This window comes from Gasterosteus aculeatus, chromosome 14, assembly GCF_964276395.1.
Source record: "Gasterosteus aculeatus chromosome 14, fGasAcu3.hap1.1, whole genome shotgun sequence".
In the NCBI taxonomy this organism is placed as follows: domain Eukaryota; kingdom Metazoa; phylum Chordata; class Actinopteri; order Perciformes; family Gasterosteidae; genus Gasterosteus; species Gasterosteus aculeatus.
The window spans coordinates 9,232,770-9,249,395 of NC_135702.1; the positions used below are offsets into that span (position 1 = coordinate 9,232,770).

Genomic DNA, 16,626 nt, shown 5'->3' on the forward strand with positions numbered 1-16,626 from the left:
ACACACACACACGGTGCTGCATCGACAGTGGGATTGGAGTGGAGGCCTGGAGGAGAAAGAGGGACGGAGCTTCTGTTAACGCTGAGAGCTGTTTGGGGTAAAGTGATAAAGAGAGGGGAGGGGATTCGGGGTTTGAAATAAACTTGTGATGATTGTCTTATTCAGTGTGACTGTGATGCAGAAACGGCGTGTAAATTGCAAATAGCCAATATGTGTGAGCGATAAATGGCTTTGAGGTGGTAGTATTTAAAGTTAAAAGTAATGACACCATAACATTAAAAAATCAAATTTAAGTAACAGCCCTGTATTCAAAATATTAGTTAAGTAAGAGCATCAAAAACGAGTGTTATACTTTTGTATCACTGGATTATCATTAGAGATTCGTACATTATTATTTTTAACGTGGTGAAACTTGAGAAATAGTTTGCTGTTAAATAAATTAAATACAACAATATTTTAAGTATAAAGTAACAAGATATGTTATAAGTACTGAAATAAACTACGATTGCCTCCAAATTGCACAGGACGACTTCGGTAAATCCACTGTGTTAAAATCCATCACTGTCTGTCCATCGATTCTTTGTGGGACACCTTGTTCAGCGCATGTTAATGTCCAGCTCCGTTTTTTCAGGTCAATACAACACATGTCGTCACCATCTAATGCCCTAACTTAGACCCCTCATCCAGCAGTTAACCAGCTACACACGGCAGAAAAAACCCCTTCGCACAATAGTCTGCATACGCACACACAGTGGTCGCACAATAGTCTGGCTGGGGACACTCGCCGGGGGTTAATGATCGTCGGCCATTGGTTTGGAGCCCATTAGGCCATTGATCCGGCTGTGTCCTTCATGCCACCTGGGGAAAGGAATGTGCCGGGTCTCCTATTGTGTCTGTCGGCGAGTGTGTATGTGTGCGTGTGTCAGTGAGAGGTCAATCAGAGCAGAATGGACCAGAGAGTCACACACTGTGCGGAGACAGTGGACGATTGAATATTCTTGAGGTCAGTTGGTCAAGGGTCATTTGCTGCGGATTGATTTGAAAGCAGAAACGAAGACACACACACACACAGACACACACACACATAAAAGGACCTGTAAGCGTCTATGAACTCACACTGACTTCACATGAACACAAACACACTTTAATATTCTTACTCTACATGAGGAGCGGTGCAGAGCGCGAGGTGGATAGATGATAATGCAGAGCTCGGCACCTTTGGCGACTACGTGAGGCGAATACATACACGCCTCCCTCACAAAGGGAAGAAAGGAGCCTCATTCACACCCGCTTCTATTTATTGGCTGAATTTATTGCTTCTTCTCATAAAACATCCCTCTTTATTACAATGAAATGTCTCCGTGGGTGGAAAACCACTAATTACAAGCACTCTTGTTCGTTTAATTGAGAAGCTTTTTCATGGACTTCTATTTTAAAAAATGAAGAACGTTTGTAAATCAGAAGCTGCATTTGCTAAAGTAAAGTTTGCATGACCGCTACTTACAAGTAAGACATTGATTGCAAAGGGTTTGTACGTTTCAAAGCACAGCTTCATTAGTAGAAAATGAATCACTGATTTATGTTTTATAGATGAACAATATTGCATTTATTAAAACAGATGACTTGCAGGTAGTAAAGGGGCTGGTAAAGGCTCGTGTAAGTTGTCTCGTAACTCTTTTACTAATCGTGAGAATTGCATTAATATCCAACATTACCATTAGGCCTTTAGGTTTGGTGTGATTTATGACCTTGTTTTTAATAATTCCTTATTATTTGCATCTTGTAACAAGAATATGCCATTTAAATTGTATATGCATCTTGTTTCCCAAATAGTTCCTTTATGAGAAAGCACAGCAGCACTGCAGGCCAAGAGATGGTAGAATGTGGATGTAGTCTGAGGCGAACAGGATACATTCTATATGATATAGACTTTAAAACCTACTTTCACTTGATTACTTTTCAACGGAGCAATCTTACTTCTTATCGTTTTCGTTTTTTCTTTCCACGCATAAACTTTGAGGAATGTTTCTGGATTTGGCATTTTGGAACATCTGTTGGATCTCAGACTTACTGAAAAACACCCAGATGACACAGCTGGGCTTCAGGGGAGGGGGGCGAGCGGGATCTTTAAATGTCGGGGGCGGCCAGTTGGTCGGCCGTGTAATCAGAGTTGAACTTGAAGAAGGAAAGAAAGTGATGTCCGACACAAGAGGAGAGACAGGGAGAGAGTAAAGTGTGTGTGTGTGTGTGTGTGTGTGGAGGGGGGTCCTCCGTCGACAGGACAATAGACAGTGGCAGCAGCAGCAGCTGACCAGAGAATCCCTTCTTCTTTTGTCATCATGCATAATGACGTCGCCACCACACACACGCTGTCTCTCCCATTCCCTCCCATCCTCCCATCCTCCCTCTTCCCCCCCATCACTACTCCCCCCCCCCCCCCCCCCGCTCTGCCTGATTTGGCTTCTGCATGTTCTTTCTTTCTCCCTTTCTTTCCTGGCATCTATTTACTCCCCCCATCCTCCTCCCCCCATCTCTCTTCTTTTGTCCACACCTCCCATGAAGACTTCCCTGTCTTTTTCTGTCCACCATGGTCCCCCTGCATAGTACCTGCGGTGTGCATGTGTGTGTATGTTTTGTGCACGGGTTTTATTTATGTGTTTTCCAGCCTTTGCTCCTGAAGAATATAACCTCTGAGACGCCCTCTAAACTCAGCAAATGTCGCCACTCTGGTCCCTAATTTCCCATCTGTGTGCAACCTGCGTGTTTTACGTTGTTCGGCGTGTCTGGTTCCTCTCTGCTTGTAGGCCGGACAGATGATACCATGAAGCATCCGTGGGATGATTCCCGTGGTTGGACAAAAATAGCTTTTTATGGCCTTTGCTTTTAATGTAGAATGAGGGATGACTTGACTCAAGCATTTATTCAAATGAAGAAGTTAAGGGTGGAAATCCCTTTGGGGGGGGGAACTGCTGACAACTCTGACATGTGACAAACTGGGCCTTCGAACTGTACCAAAGCTTCAGTAAATGTACTTGGTGCAAAACATTCATCCAGATAGAACATTGCAGCACCGTGGGGTCGGCTGAATACACACTTTGAAGTGCTGGTCAACATTCGTCCAGCAGAAGCTGGTAAATAAGTAGAAAGTCAGACGGAGCTGATGAGGAGGAACCGTCTGGAGCGTGGTGGGGATTTTCAAGCGCGTGGTCAACCCAGGCGCTATATGCAGCGGCCTCTGCACTTTTATTATCGCTTCCTCTCTTTCTTCGTGGGAATTTCTCCTCTCTCGCCCTTTCTCTTCTCCTAGAGAGAAAATTGAAGTGTGTCAATACTGTTTGTGAATGTGTTTGTGCTGAGAAAGAGAGAAGTATGTGTTTCTGCCTATTGTTGTTCCTGTGTGTGTGCGTGCGTGTGTGTGTGTGTGTGTGTGTGTGTTAGTGTGTGCGTGTGCGTGCGTGTATGTGATTGTGTTTGGTAGCTCTCCTACAGCCAGCGCCAGGTGATATGGCTTGGTACGGAAGGTCAACGCTGTGATGTCACTTCCACTTCCTCTCCGGATATTCCCAGCATTCTGCTGCCAGCAGCCGGGAACTCTGGGAACTCAAAGCAGGAAGACCGGCTCCTTCAAGAGAAAGAGAGAGAGAGAGAGAGAGAGAAAAACAGAGAGAGAGAGAGAGAGAGAGAGAGAAAACCAGAGAGAGAGAACATATTTGGGTGTAATTTTTTTGCTGCACTGAATGACTAGTTTTCTTTCAAAACAAATAAAAACATTAAAGCATTAAGGAATGAGTTAAATTGAAAGCAGAAGAGCTGATGAGGAACAGGAATGAGGATGGTGCTGTTGTGTGACCTTCTGCTTGTTTCTGTTACTGAGTAAACGTGTGTCGCAGGCCTTTTGATTGCTACTGTGTGAAATACTTCGTCTTATGGAGCAATATCGCCCCCTCCCGGCAATTTCCACAGAATGCAACTATAGGCATATAGATGATGACAGACAAACACGAGATTACTTGAAATGATGGAAAATAAAATAAAATAGTCTTTTGTGTTTTTCTAAAAGAGAATGTGCAATATAATTCATTTTAATTTGAGATTTTTTTGTATAATAATACTTTATTAGTTCATTCGTATTTGCTATAAATAATCCTAATGAGATGTAGTGCAGTACAAAGTGGCGTAAAATAGAAATAATCAAGCAACCACTGGTAGACAGAAGCATACTTAAATTAATGTGCTCATTTACATTCCAACATGTTTAGCTTCAATAGATTCAATGACCTTTTTTTTCTCCAAAAGGAGTGCATTTAAAAAAGGGCGTCGACCCCCCCGGATCCCAAACATGCGCCACGCGCCCTCCAGTCCAGCAGGTGGAGGTGTGTCCACGACGGCTGCGGTGCTCAACACACAGCGGAAGCAAATGCATTGTGGGAATCCGTGTTTTAAGCCCTAACGACGCGTGTGCACGCAGCCGGCGGCGTCGAACCCTTGAGCGAAACCGCACAAGGTCAGCGGCGCGTGTCGTGCACGCGCGCAGCTGCTGTCAGCTGACCCGGAGCAGCAGTCCGTTACGAAAAGGCACGTTTTCTAGAAGCGACGAAGGGCAGATCCTGTTCTTCAGTCCAGGTCGTCACTAAAGTTTGAGTTGACCTCAGAGAGATGGCCCGAGGAAGCCGTAGCCACCACGCCGCTCCAGCCAGGTAAGACATATGCGTCTAGAATAGTTGCAAAAACGGACTCTTTGTGTGGTGTTCAGTTACTGCAGATACCAAATCGACAGCGTGGCCTAAACAGTTTGATGTCCGGCTAGTTACTCGATTTTAAAGTGTCATAACTCACTCAGATATGTATGGAGATGACGTAATGGCCAAACACTTGACAGTTTGGGGTGTTTAATGGAACAGAAATGTGACTTTTAACTCCCTGAGACCAAATGACACTAGTTTATCAGTTAAATGTCAGGTGCCCATGTTATAGACATTTGCCTTATTTCCACCATTGTAGTGGTGTGTATAAAAGCATAATTTATGCCTAAGTTTGAAACTTTGACTCCGCTGCATTTCAATGGACATAAATGTTTCCCAATAACCTGTTGAGAATGTCAAACGCATAATAAATTGATGCATTTGTAGCCCGGCTATTTCCCATGCCCCGGCCCCCGCTCATCCACCTCCTGCTGCGATGGCTCCGGCTCCGGCCCAGGGTCCGGGCCTGATGGCCCAGATGGCGACCACAGCTGCCGGGGTGGCAGCGGGCTCGGCTGCGGGCCACCTCCTGGTCAGCGCCCTTTCGGGATCCGGTGGTGGAAGCAGCAACGCGGAGCCGGCAAAGCCCACGTATCAGGTAAGAGGTGGAGCACAAGCAGGCAGGTTTAAGACGGCTGGATAACTGAACCGAGCTGCACTTGAACACGTCCGCTCTCTCCTTATTGGAAGGTCTTGCACAAAACATTTGATTTTTTTTTTAGATGTTTAGTTTGGGGTTAACTTTGGACACGCGCGTAATGAATATTTGAAGACCCTTATATGCAGCAGCAGCTCCACAGTTGCGACGCAATGTAAGTTCTTTCTCTGCTTGTCCAATCCCAGGAGCCCCTCCGGTCGGCCCCGGGCCAGCCAGGCCCGTGTCACTATGAGGTCAAACAGTTCCTAGACTGTGCCACCAACCAGACGGACCTGACTTTATGTGAGGGCTTCAACGAGGCGCTCAAGCAGTGCAAGTTCTCCCGGGGTGAGTGTCCGTCGAGGAGGATGCCGTCAGCCACATAATACTACTCTCCATTAGAGAATAATCTTCTTTAACTCTATGTGGTTGTACACATGATCGGGGACTTTTACAGTTTTTACATGTTAATGGTTGAGATTGTCAACTTCTCGTGAGGAGCGACATCAACTCCTTAAACATACATTTAAAACAACAATGATGGTGACGTGATTTTAGTGTTCATCATGTTGACCTCTTCTGTTTTATTCTAGGTGTGACATCACTGGTGTGAATGTTCATCAGAGGTCGTGACGGACATACTTCATTAATATGTACTGTAAAGATGGCTACATTACACAGAAATGTGAACCTGCACGACAGGCGGCGGGCGTGTTGGTTTTGTAGATTGACTGTAGGGCTTTTTTCATGTTCTTGTCATGTACAGTAATTAAACCTTTAATAAATGCTACTACATACTTCCTCATTCTGCCAGTGTGGTTGTCTTTATTTCTGTCACGTTTTTACTCACAAGTTGCCCTTTACACCTCTTTTTAATTGTCAATTTGCAGATGTTATATTAATGTTTTTTTTGTATCCAGCCTGTCAGCTCAGTCAGTTTTGTTGAATACAAAATAAATATTCTGTCTAGCATCAAGTATCACAGCCTCCCATTATTCATGGAATGTATCCAGGTCCATAAAGCCTTACTTTGGTTTTAGAGCTTTTGTTGGCAGATGATTTTCCACATTCCTGTATATTTTCAAAGACATGTTAATTCAACCCATCTAACAGTACGGTCCGTGTACCTTTTAATAGTCTGTTTTACCTTAAAAACCATAAAACAAATACCGTTTTCTCATTTGTTTTAAATCAAAGACGGCACAGATGTATTTAATGCTGTTTATTTCATATGATTAAGGTTCATTTGCAACCATTGTTGTATACATCTTGTTATATATTTAAGAAACAAACATCTCTAATGAAGAGGGATTATTTGTTGATCACAATGCACTACATGACAATTAAAAAAATAATGATGTAGGTTAATTATTACCTCTAAGTCTTCATCTGTCACACTTAAATCCTGAATTGGTTAAACTAAACTCTTTGGCTGTGTTCCAAAGAAAAATACTTTTATTGCAGATTTTCATTTCAAGCTATTTTTTGATGTGTGTTATCTTTTTGAATTATATTCATTTATGTTCAAGTGAAACTTGAACATAAATGCAGACATAAATGTCTGCATGTTCTCCCTGTGTCTGTGTGGGTTCTCTCCGGGTTCTCCGGCTTCCTCCCACAGTCCAAAGACATGCTCTGGGGATCAGGTTAATTGGGGACTCTAAATTGCCCGTAGATGTGTGAATGTGAGTGTGAATGGTTGTATGTCTCTGTGTAGCCCTGCGATTGGCTGGCGACCAATCCAGGATGTACCCTGTCTATCGCCCGAAGTTGGCTGGGATGGACTCCAGCCCCCCCGCGACCCTGTGTGCAGGATAAGCGGTTTGACAATGGATGGATGGATATGTTCAAGTCTCACTATAAATGACCATAAAGTTGTCCCGCCTTAATAAAACCACATCCACTAACTTCCGTTATCAAAGCAGACCCACAAGCAGCTACAGAATTTTCAAAAGTTTAGATTTTTTTATACAGTTAGTAAATGGTAAATGTATAAATGGTAAATGTAAAGGGTACTTGTAAACCGCCTTACTAGTCTCCTGACTCCTCAAAGTGCTTTGCAGTTATCATTTAGCTGACGATTTTATCCAAAGTGACTTACAGTAAGTTCATTCAATCAAGAGGGAACAGAACCAGAGCACCAATAATGAGGAAAGTACAAATTGTTCAAGAAATACAATCTGTAAAAAGTGCTATAAGTAGTAAACGCCATCACAAGTGATAATAAAGTGCTACTTAGTCCAGTAGGACGTAGAGGTGCGTTTAAGTCATGTCCTCATTGACCCACTTTCACACTGATAAAGCTTCATGTCCGTCAGTAACTAATATTCACTCTCTGTGGTCACAGAAACAGGAGCAATGCTGAGTTAAGGGCACATTAAGACGCAGGTCAGCAGGGCCTGGGATGAAACCGACTTACATTCACATTCTGATGTCAGAAGTACCAGAAGGTGAATCAGTTTGGTCCTGATGAAACTAAACTAATTCACAGCGTTCACCAGCTGGGCTTCCTGAGTCATTAATCTTTTTGGCAACGCAGAGAATAAAAATAAAAATAAATGACAAGTAGAGCTGCTGTGGCTAGTCCCAGTGCGCAGTAGAGGCCGATCCTTCTCAGATGATCTCCTCTCAGACTCGTATCAGGTTCGGGCCGATCCTTCACTGCTGCAAAGAGACCCAACAAATCGGTTTAATCAATGTAAAGAAAAAGGTTTATTTATCTGAATAAAGCTGCTGAATTAAACGTGTTAGTAAGTTTAACTTAATGAACCTACCAGTGACATTGAGGTGACATTCCTTATAGTTCTTCCCATAACTTGAAAACACAGAACATGAGTACAGCCCCGAGTCATTACTCTGGAGTCTGGAGATGTGAAACCTGAGTCGTCCTTCTCTGAGGACGTCTTTGTCCCACTGGACTCGTCCTGCAAAGCGTTCATCTCGATCCTTTGGGACCTCGACACCTTCATTTAGATGAAACAGGACTGAAGGTCTATCATAATTTAACATCTCACAGGTGATATGAAGGGAGTTGGGGGAGTGGTCCGTGCTGGTGGGGAACATCCATTCCAGTGAGATGTTGTGGTTCTCCTCTGCATGATACCCGCTCTGTGTCACATTCACTACAAATGACCCTGGTGAGGAGACAGAGAAGGAGAGGAGGAGGTGACAAACTGACAGCTTCAACATGGAGCCTTTAGACTCCATCTCCAGATGTTTCTGAGGAGTGTGTGCTGACGCTTCACAAACACAAAAGTGAACTCACCACAGACACAGGAGGTCAGGATGAAGATCACCAGGATCCTGCAGATCATCTCCTCCCTGTGAGAGGAGACAGGAGAAGAGGCTCAAATCACCGGTTCCTCACTCCCCACCATTGAGGCTGTCCAGAGCAAGAGATGTCTGCGGAGGGCACGCAGCATCGAAAAGGACAGCTCTCACCCCGGCCACAGACTGTTTGCCCTCCTCCCCTCTGGGAGGCGCTACAGGGTGCTCCGTTCCCGGACCAGCAGGTTCAGGAACAGCTTCATCCCTGCGGCTGTCACTCTATTGAACTCTGCCCCCCACCCCCACACACATCTCCCTCAGTGACTGTACTCCCCCCCTCCACCCTGGCTTGACTGCCACACCCTCCTCCAGCCACTGAACATTTGCACTGTTATTGCATATCCATTTCTTACTGTTCATATTGCACAACTATTTCTTACTGTACATATTGCATAACTATTTCTTACTGTACATATCTATTTGTATATTACACTTTACATATGCACATACTCTGCACTTTTTGCTATTTTGCACTTCTGGTTGGATGTTAAACTGCATTTCGTTGCCTCAGTACTTTTACCCTGTGCAATGACAATAAAGTTGAATCTAATCTAATCTATCTAAATATCACATCATCATCACATCAACAATATACAGTGTGTCTTTACATCATGGTGCTCTTGTGTGTTTCTCATCATGGTTGTTGCAAACACACAAAGCTTTGATGCTAATGACGACCTCCCTAGGAACTACAACCACAATGTAAAGCTGGTTTCCTGAAGATGTTTCACGCAGTCAAATAAAATAAGTATAAACTGCAGTTAAATTTCAGACTTCCAAACAACATGAAATCAACAGGTGTTAAGTCACAATGTGGATGCACTGCTTCAGAGGTGGACCTGATGTCATCACAGACAACACTGAGTATTTATGTAATACGTCTCACTCTCTGTTTTGAATGTTTTTTAAGGTTTTTCCTCCTAAAATGAGGTCATTTTAAAGAGCGTTGTCCTTTTTTTCCCAAAACTGCTTTGGTGATATTTTAAGGGGCTTCTGGGTGGAAGCTCACCTGTGCATTTCATCCTGGTGATTCAGGCACCCGAGAGCAGCTGAAACCACCTTTGATAAGCTCTGCTTCATTATACCTGTCTAACAACATGACTTTAATACTTAATATAATTAGTTAATGACATTTCACTAATGCATCTATCAGGCCTGAAGGGCGACGGACAATTTGTCCGATCACCTGTTCCAACTGGGGGAAGAGATCCTGATCAAACCCGTCAGGTAGACGTAATCCTTGAATGCATTAGGGCTGTCAACAAATATTCTATATTCGAATATATATTTGAACATAGAACAACAATTCGAATGTGAAAATTAATATTCAAATGTATAAAAAAAGAAAAAAGACCGGCAGCGCGACGGTCTGATTTGGCGCGCCCCCGACTACTGACCGACATGAATAAAATAGTCTGGAGGCTACAACAGCTTCATGCACTAGTTTGATTATTTGCCGTTTCATGCTGTTGATAGGTAGGCTTCAGGGACATCGCAGGACGTTGGTGGCGCAATGATACACCAATCGAATCACTCAATGAGCATTAGACCACATCATGGCCGACAGTGCGGATAGAATGAGCTTTCTCTCCTGGAAGTATGGACATTACTTTTCGCTCGTCGAAAGTAAAGACAAAAATGTAGTGGTGAGTTGTAAATTATGTGCAGGTGCAAAGACCCTATCCACATCTAAGAGTAGCAATTCCAATCTTATGAAGCACCTGTTGAAACAACACGCTTCGACAAAGTTAGTAGTGAAAGAGCCCAGCCCTACGGATGCTGAACAACCAAGGCTAGACTTTACACGGACTGCAGTGCAGCCGATAAGCCAGGCAGAGCTGAATAAATTGATTGTTAAAAGGGACTTTGGTACTACTGCTTGGTTTGAAAGCCTGTTGCCCTGTTGATTACAATAAATAGGTCTAAAAAATATGTTTATTGTGTTTGACTGTTCAGTACTGTTCATTACATTAAAAAAGCAGACATAAAAGTAACTTAAAAGTTACTTTCCCTGGTAACTAATTACGTTTGATATACAGTAACTGGTAAAGTAATTAAATTACCTTTAAAATAAGTAACTAGTAACTAACTAATTACTAATTTTCAGTAACTTGCTCAACACTGATATTGACTATATTTCTCCCACTCTTCAGCGCCCTTTTTGCTGCTTTATCCATTAAATCTTGTCTGCTTCTGGAGTGGCAAAACTTCAGACTCGTCAGCACTGCACGAGTCTGCTGCTATACTCTCTCTCAGGCCTGACGTCCTCTACCCACTGTAGTGCAAAAACTATGGCCATCATCTCGCATGTAAACACTGATAAGTCATCACTGACTCTTTTCCCACACTCATACTGGAATTCTGGTATTACTGCTGAAGCTGCTGTTCTATATATTCATTTATTAATTAATGGTGAATGTGCACTGTATTAAAAATAATAATAATACTTGTAAAGCCCTTTTCATAGTACTCAAAAAAAACATAAAAAGAATGCTACGTGGGGTCTACTAGCAGAACGAGGCTCAGGTCTCTTTTCTTTTTTCCCGGGCAGGAGGTGAAAGGTCAAAAGAACCAAACCTGAACTCCGTCTCCCTCCTGACTGTCCCTGATCGTTATCACAATACATTCAATGAATAAAACGTTGGTCTAAAGCTCCTTCATTCAAACGTAAAATAGCATGCATAATATCAGCTAATGTGTAATATTAGTGTTTTTAAATCTCCCTGCTTTATGTTTGATGTTTTAATGGTTTTATGAAAAACTTTTATTGTTGAAATGTGCTACACAAATAAAAATGCCCTAACTTGCCTTAAGATAAAGGCGAGGAAGGTTTTAAAAGGATGCCTCAAGAGATATTTTAAAGCCAAAAGTCTGAAATAGGATGTGAAAGTGAAAAAAAAAAAGTTTTGCTCCAGATTACTGCAAATAAATGAATAAAAGGAAGTTGCAGTAAGGAAATGCCCTGATTTTGAGGCATTTAGAAACCTCTTGTATAACCTTATATTCCTTTAACAAGTACATACATGTTAACATGTTTATAAAGGACCGTTTTTACTTTCCATTACAAAGGCAGTGAGCTTTCTTTGAGCTTGCTTTGTTCTTTTTTTTAAAGGTGTTGTGGGAGTGCGAAGACGGGGAGTCTTTGCATGTTTAAATTCCTCAAAATACCTCAAGGAAGACATTTCTGTTGAGGTGGATGTGTTACTACAAGTCTACACATTTCAGAGAGCAACGTGGGATCGAAAGACAGAGGAGGGTCTGTGATCAGGTGTATCAAACCCTTCACTCATGGGAGAGGATTTGCATGTATTGGATGTATGCACTACATTGTATATATATATATATATATATATATATATATATATATATATAGTATTATAAATATTGTATATATCCAAACAGTATTTTTAAAGGACTTCTCCCCTTCACAAACTGCTACATGCATGAACATGTAAACATTAAAGCTTTCAGCTCGTTTTCACCCACAAGTTCACACCTGCCAACAGGAAATTAAGCAGGATGAACCTATTTGGTGAGCAGGGGACAGAACATCTGACAAACCGTCCACATTTATGTAGAAGAAACACAACGACATCAGTCCCTGGGTGTCGCGTTTAAAATAAGCATTTAATTGAAATTACAACTTTTGACAATTCTGTAGTTGCTTGTGGGTCTGCTTATATAACGGAAGTAAATCAAAAATGTATGCTTTACTATGACGATGGACGTCTGCCCGGGTTTGGGCAATACCAGCGTCCTTTTACCGACTCTGGTTAAGACAATTTAGATTCTCAGAATTAAATTAGCATTTGGCTTGAAAGCTAAAGACCTAACGCTTACTTTACCACCATTAAGTAACCTGAAAAGATAACACAATCATCTTATCTCTAGTTTTACTGGATGGTTGGCTAAAACTGTATGCTTTCCGGGTTAGGAGGCCGTGACGTTTAAGCGATGAGGTTCTTTATCCTCAATAACGTTACACTTAAGTGTGTTGTTAGGCCCCACGCTTGTAATACGGTTGCCAGCAACATTGTTGATAGTAAGTAATTAGCTGCCTTGTAGCCACCAAACGTTGTTTCACATTTCAGTAGCCTGAGAAAATAGTCCCCGTACGTGTGACTGTAACAAAATGCAACGAAAAACAGCAACATCACGTTTGACTCGCTCTCAACCAATCAGAACGCTGGATTTCATCGACACGTATGATAATGAAGCAATAAGGGAGAGGTTCTACTTCATTGTCCAATAATGGAACAGTTCGGGGGTGTTGTTAGTGCCGGCAACCCTCAAACTGTTACTTTATTGAAGCCTCAAGTACCTTATTGCTTTTATAATACAATAATATATTTATTCATGATATAATATAAATAGCTGCCTTTTAAGTAAATAGCTGCCTTTTAGCACAACATATTTGTAGCCATATTTGCAGCTTTATCTATAATTAACAGCTAAGCCCATTTTGAAATCTGAAACTCTTTCGCGGCCCACCCAAACCTTTAATCACAACTCTGATCAAAACATAATGATTAAATGACTTTAAGAATTTAACCAAAATCAAACATCCGCGAGCAAAGGTTCGTCTCCGCGAGGTATTTGCTCGCTTGCGAAACGTGAACTTCGTTGCTCGCGAGGAGAATCTCTGCTCGCGCTCGAAGGAGTTTTCTACTCGCTCGCTGTTCTTTTTGACAGTAAGGTGGAGACGGTGCTTTCAGGGTCCGATCGATGTCGCGAGGTGCGTCCGCTCCCGCCGCCCCCCTCGCCATCCACGCCTTAAATCTTCGGCTGCTTTTAGAATAACTTATTTTCCCCGTTAAGATGGTTCAGCTACTGTAGAGAAAAGGACACCGTCTCTCGCTCTTTAATCTCATGAAGTGCTCGGCGAGAACGACAGCTTTGTTTCTCCGACGCGCCCTGAAAGCAGCTCCATATCTCACGCGCTTGAGCGCCGCTCAGCGTCTCGCCGTCGTAGACGAGCTTTGGCCTGTTTGGCAGAGCGCCGTGTACAACCAGTATGGATCAACCGATTAATCAATTGATCCATATATATAAACCGCTCCGGATTATAAGGCCCTGTCGTTTTTTGTGAAAATTAAAGCCTTTTAAGTGCGCCTTTTAAGTGCGCCTTGGAGTGCGGAAAATGCGGTATATTTACTTTAATACCACAAAGTGGCGCCCGTTTGTTGAACAACGACAGGCGGACAAGAGCAGCCGTTTCGAGCGAGAGCCTTAATGTTTTATTAATCTGTCCGTTTAAATTGTTTGTGCTTCATCAACTAATGTTTCACATAACTAATGTGCCGCATCATAAATATTTTTATATTAGTTTCAAACTTTTAAAAATTGAAAATTTTGGGAATCGCTGCTCTACAGGTTTTAACACCAGAAAGCTGATTATACATTTAAGTGTGTAGAGACTTCAAACATTCTAAATCTAAGAGCCTTTCTCAGAATTTTTACTTACCCGCAAGATTTGAAGTATTGTACCGTTCTTTAGACTGAGGCCTCTTGACGATGCACAACGGCTCGCGGCTACCAACATTTTGTAAAGGCAGTTATTTGTTTTAAAGCCACCTGAACCCTTCACCAATTTATACTCTGTTCAAATCTACATCAACGGATTCTACATTACTCTTTCTGTTCAAACACTTGGAGGAATCTTTTTTTGCGATGCAGAGACAAAATAAGGAAGCAAGTAGAGCTGCTGCTGCTGGTCCCAGTGCACAGAGACCGATCCTTCCTCGATGATCTCCTCTCAGACTCGTATCACTCGTTGTCTCATGTTCGGGCCGATCCTTCACTGCTGCAAAGAGACCCAACAAATCTGTTTTATTAATGTAAAGAAAAATGTTTATTTATCTGAATAAAGCTGCTGAATTAAACGTGTTAGTAAGTTTAACTTAATGAACCTACCAGTGACATTGAGGTGACATTCCTTATAGTTCCTCCCATAACTTGTGTCCACTTCACACCAGTACAGCCCCGAGTCATTAGTCTGGAGTCTGGAGATGTGAAACCTGAGTCGTCCTTCTCTGAGGACGTCTTTGTCCCACTGGACTCGTCCTGCAAAGCGTTCATCTCGATCCTTTGGGACCTCGACACCTTCATATAGATGAAACAGGACTGAAGGTCTATCAGAATTTAACATCTGACAGGTGATATAAAGGGAGTTGGGGGAGTGGTCCGTGCTGGTGGGGAACATCCATTCCAGTGAGATGTTGTGGTTCTCCTCTGCATGATACCAGCTTCTTATTGTCCTCAAAGAAGCACGATGTGAACATCTACCAACATTTATAATTAATATCACACAGGGAACACACACAAAATGAATCTTTACTAAATAATACAGCTGTTTTAGGTTATATTGGATCAGGTTATAGTCTGACTGTAAAGAATAAATTGCATTTTTTTACAGTTGAATTATATTTAATTAACAAAAAAAAATTACCTGCAAATTTATTTGGTGATCCACGAATCCTCTCATAATAAATGTAAATATAATCATAAGTCATTCTCTCTTTACCATGGACGTCTTGAGTGATGAGAACTGAAGCTCTTCAACAAGTAAACTCCTCAGTCAGAGTTTCATTTTAATCCATTTACAGAGTTAAGAATAAAATAACACTCCCGGACGAGGATCCTTCTCAGTCTTTGTTTCCACGTGTCTAATGGTTCATTGTGGGGTTTAGGGCGGTGTAATGGGCGGTGTAATGTGAGACCCATGAGTCATGCGACCATTATGATTTCAAGCCCCCATTCCACCCTTTCCATGAAGGACACGTTGGTGCTGGTAAGCCTGTTCTTTAACAAAAATGTTTTATATTCTTCGTCTGTAACTCTCTTCCTCTCAGTAAACAGCTGGACAAGCCTTTGAAATCCCTGATTTGCGACGTAATGTTTTCAGCGGCGCTTGTGACGGTTCATTTATCGCCAGACTCCGGGGATTTGCACGTAACCGTCATCACCTGTTTGTCTGATGCTGCAGCTGATTGGCGCGCAGCACGAGCACGAGGAGGAGGAGGAGGAGGAGGAGGGAGGGGCGGGGCTTGCCAAGACCCTACACAGCCGAGCTCTTGATGGTGACGTCTAACCCTGGCAAACAGTCTCCATCTACCAGATTGCAGGACTTGTGAACGAGGCCTTCTTGTCAGCAGTACACCACGTAATATCACCTCTGGATTCAAGGCCACTGGGATTTTCCCATATGACCGAGATATTTTTCCTGAGGAAGCGTTTGCACCATCCATGGTGTCAGAGCGGCCAAATCCTGAGTAACAGTAAGAACACGGAAGAGAAACCTGTTTAATGTTGAGATACGTTTATCACTGTTCGGTGTTGATGGCTGTTGAGCTTCAATCCACCAGCGCATGCAACACCTGTCTTGCCTTAAGATAAAAGGCGAGGAAGGTTTTAAAAGGATGCCTCAAGAGACATTTTAAAGCCAAAAGTCTGAAATAGGATGTTAAAGTGAAAAAAAAAGTTTTGCTCCATATTACTGCAAATAAATGAATAAAAGAAAGTTGCAGTAAGAAAATGCCCTGATTTTGAGGCATTTAGAAACCTCTTGTATAACCTTATATTCCTTTAACAAGTACATGTTAACATGTTTATAAAGGACCGTTTTTACTTTCCATTACAAAGGCAGTGAGCTTTCTTTGAGCTTGCTTTGTTCTTTTTATTAAAGGTGTTGTGGGAGTGCAAAGACAGGGAAGTCTTTGCATGTTTAAATTCCTCAAAATACCTCAAGGAAGACATTTCTGTTGAGGTGGATGTGTTACTACAAGTCTACACATTTCAGAGAGCAACGTGGGATCGAAAGACAGAGGAGGGTCTGTGATCAGGTGTATCAAACCCTTCACTCATGGGAGAGGATTTTCATGTATTGGATGTATGCAATACATTGTATATATATATATATAG

General features: G+C 42.3%; 2 protein-coding genes across 8 annotated transcripts in view; one reads left to right on the forward strand and one right to left on the reverse strand.

Annotated features, from left to right (window-relative positions):
- The first annotated feature begins 11 nt into the window (after positions 1–11).
- On the forward strand, positions 12–6,184 carry chchd10 (coiled-coil-helix-coiled-coil-helix domain containing 10). The gene is made up of 5 exons (XM_040198482.2): positions 12–97; positions 4,297–4,697; positions 5,130–5,340; positions 5,586–5,727; positions 5,973–6,184. Exons 2-5 carry the CDS (start codon positions 4,657–4,659, stop codon positions 5,990–5,992), a joined length of 414 nt encoding a protein of 137 aa, XP_040054416.2. The 5' UTR covers positions 12–97; positions 4,297–4,656; the 3' UTR covers positions 5,993–6,184.
- Positions 6,185–6,586: 402 nt separating this feature from the next.
- Positions 6,587–16,626, reverse strand: part of LOC120813874 (uncharacterized) — a 40,840-nt gene continuing 30,800 nt past the window's right edge. For 4 of the 7 annotated variants that reach the window (XM_078087915.1, XM_078087914.1, XM_078087913.1 and 1 more), the window contains exon 7: positions 12,315–14,509. In XM_078087915.1, the coding sequence (XP_077944041.1) occupies positions 14,298–14,509 (212 nt within the window). In that variant the 3' untranslated portion in view covers positions 12,315–14,297. Of the gene's footprint in view, positions 8,044–8,153; positions 8,514–8,644; positions 8,701–12,314; positions 14,510–14,619; positions 15,974–16,626 lie in introns of those variants that run through there. The other 3 variants (XR_013452501.1, XR_013452504.1, XR_013452500.1) reach the window with 3 other exon arrangements.